We start from the raw sequence: 820 nt of genomic DNA on the forward strand, positions 1-820 counted from the left end.
ACGCAGCCGGGAATCGAACCCGGGACCCTGGAGCAGAGACTGAGCCGCCCGGCCCGGCCCGGCCCGGCCCGGCCCCGCTGACATTTACCTGGAGGGTGTTGGGCGCTGACATCGCACATTTCAGGAAGCTCAGCCCGGGGAAGAAGCGGAGCCGGGACTCACCCCGCGGCAGCGCAGCTTGGCTGGGCCTCGGGTTGGAACTGGGCCTCGGCCTCGGGCCCGGCGCTTCCCGGGATCGCGGCCGGGAATCGGCAAAATGGCAGCAGCGGAGCAACCCCGTGACGTCATTCAGACAACAACAACCAGAACCGACAAGGCCACTGCGCCCCCTCCACACACAGCGCCGCACCCGGGCCGGAGCCGCTACTGCGCCCCCTCCACCCACAGCGCCGCACCCGGGCCGGAGCCGCTACTGCGCCCCCTCCACTCACAGCGCCGCACCCGGGCCGGAGCCGCTACTGCGCCCCCTCCACAAACAGCGCCGCACCCGGCCTCGAGACGCCACTGCTCCCCCTCCACTCACAACGCCGCCCCCGGCCCCGAGCTGCCACTGCGCCCCCTCCACTCAGAGCGCCGCCCCGGCCCCGAGCCGCCACTGCGCCCCCTCCACACACAGCGCCGCCCCGGCCCCGAGCCGCCACTGCGCCCCCTCCACAAACAGCGCCGCTCCCGGCCCCGAGCCGCCACTGCGCCCACTCCACACACAGCGCCGCCCCTGGCCCCGAGCCGCCGCTGCGCCCCCTCCACAAACAGCGGCGCTCCCGGCCCCGAGCCGCCACTGCGCCCACTCCACACACAGCGCCGCCCCTGGCCCCGAGCC

At 74.9% G+C, this 820-nt stretch overlaps 1 protein-coding gene across 2 annotated transcripts in view; it reads right to left on the bottom strand.

The window, feature by feature from the left end:
• LOC119971042 (vacuolar protein sorting-associated protein 4A) overlaps window positions 1–303 on the bottom strand; it is a 48,266-nt gene extending 47,963 nt beyond the window's left edge. Inside the window, exon 1 of one of the 2 annotated variants that reach the window (XM_038806154.1) lies at window positions 163–303. In XM_038806154.1, the coding sequence (XP_038662082.1) occupies window positions 163–288 (126 nt within the window). In that variant the 5' untranslated portion in view covers window positions 289–303. Of the gene's footprint in view, window positions 1–88 lie in introns of both variants that reach the window. The other variant, XM_038806155.1, reaches the window with a different exon arrangement.
• Between the last annotated feature and the right edge of the window lie 517 nt (window positions 304–820).

Source organism: Scyliorhinus canicula, chromosome 9 (assembly GCF_902713615.1).
Source record: "Scyliorhinus canicula chromosome 9, sScyCan1.1, whole genome shotgun sequence".
Classification (NCBI taxonomy): domain Eukaryota; kingdom Metazoa; phylum Chordata; class Chondrichthyes; order Carcharhiniformes; family Scyliorhinidae; genus Scyliorhinus; species Scyliorhinus canicula.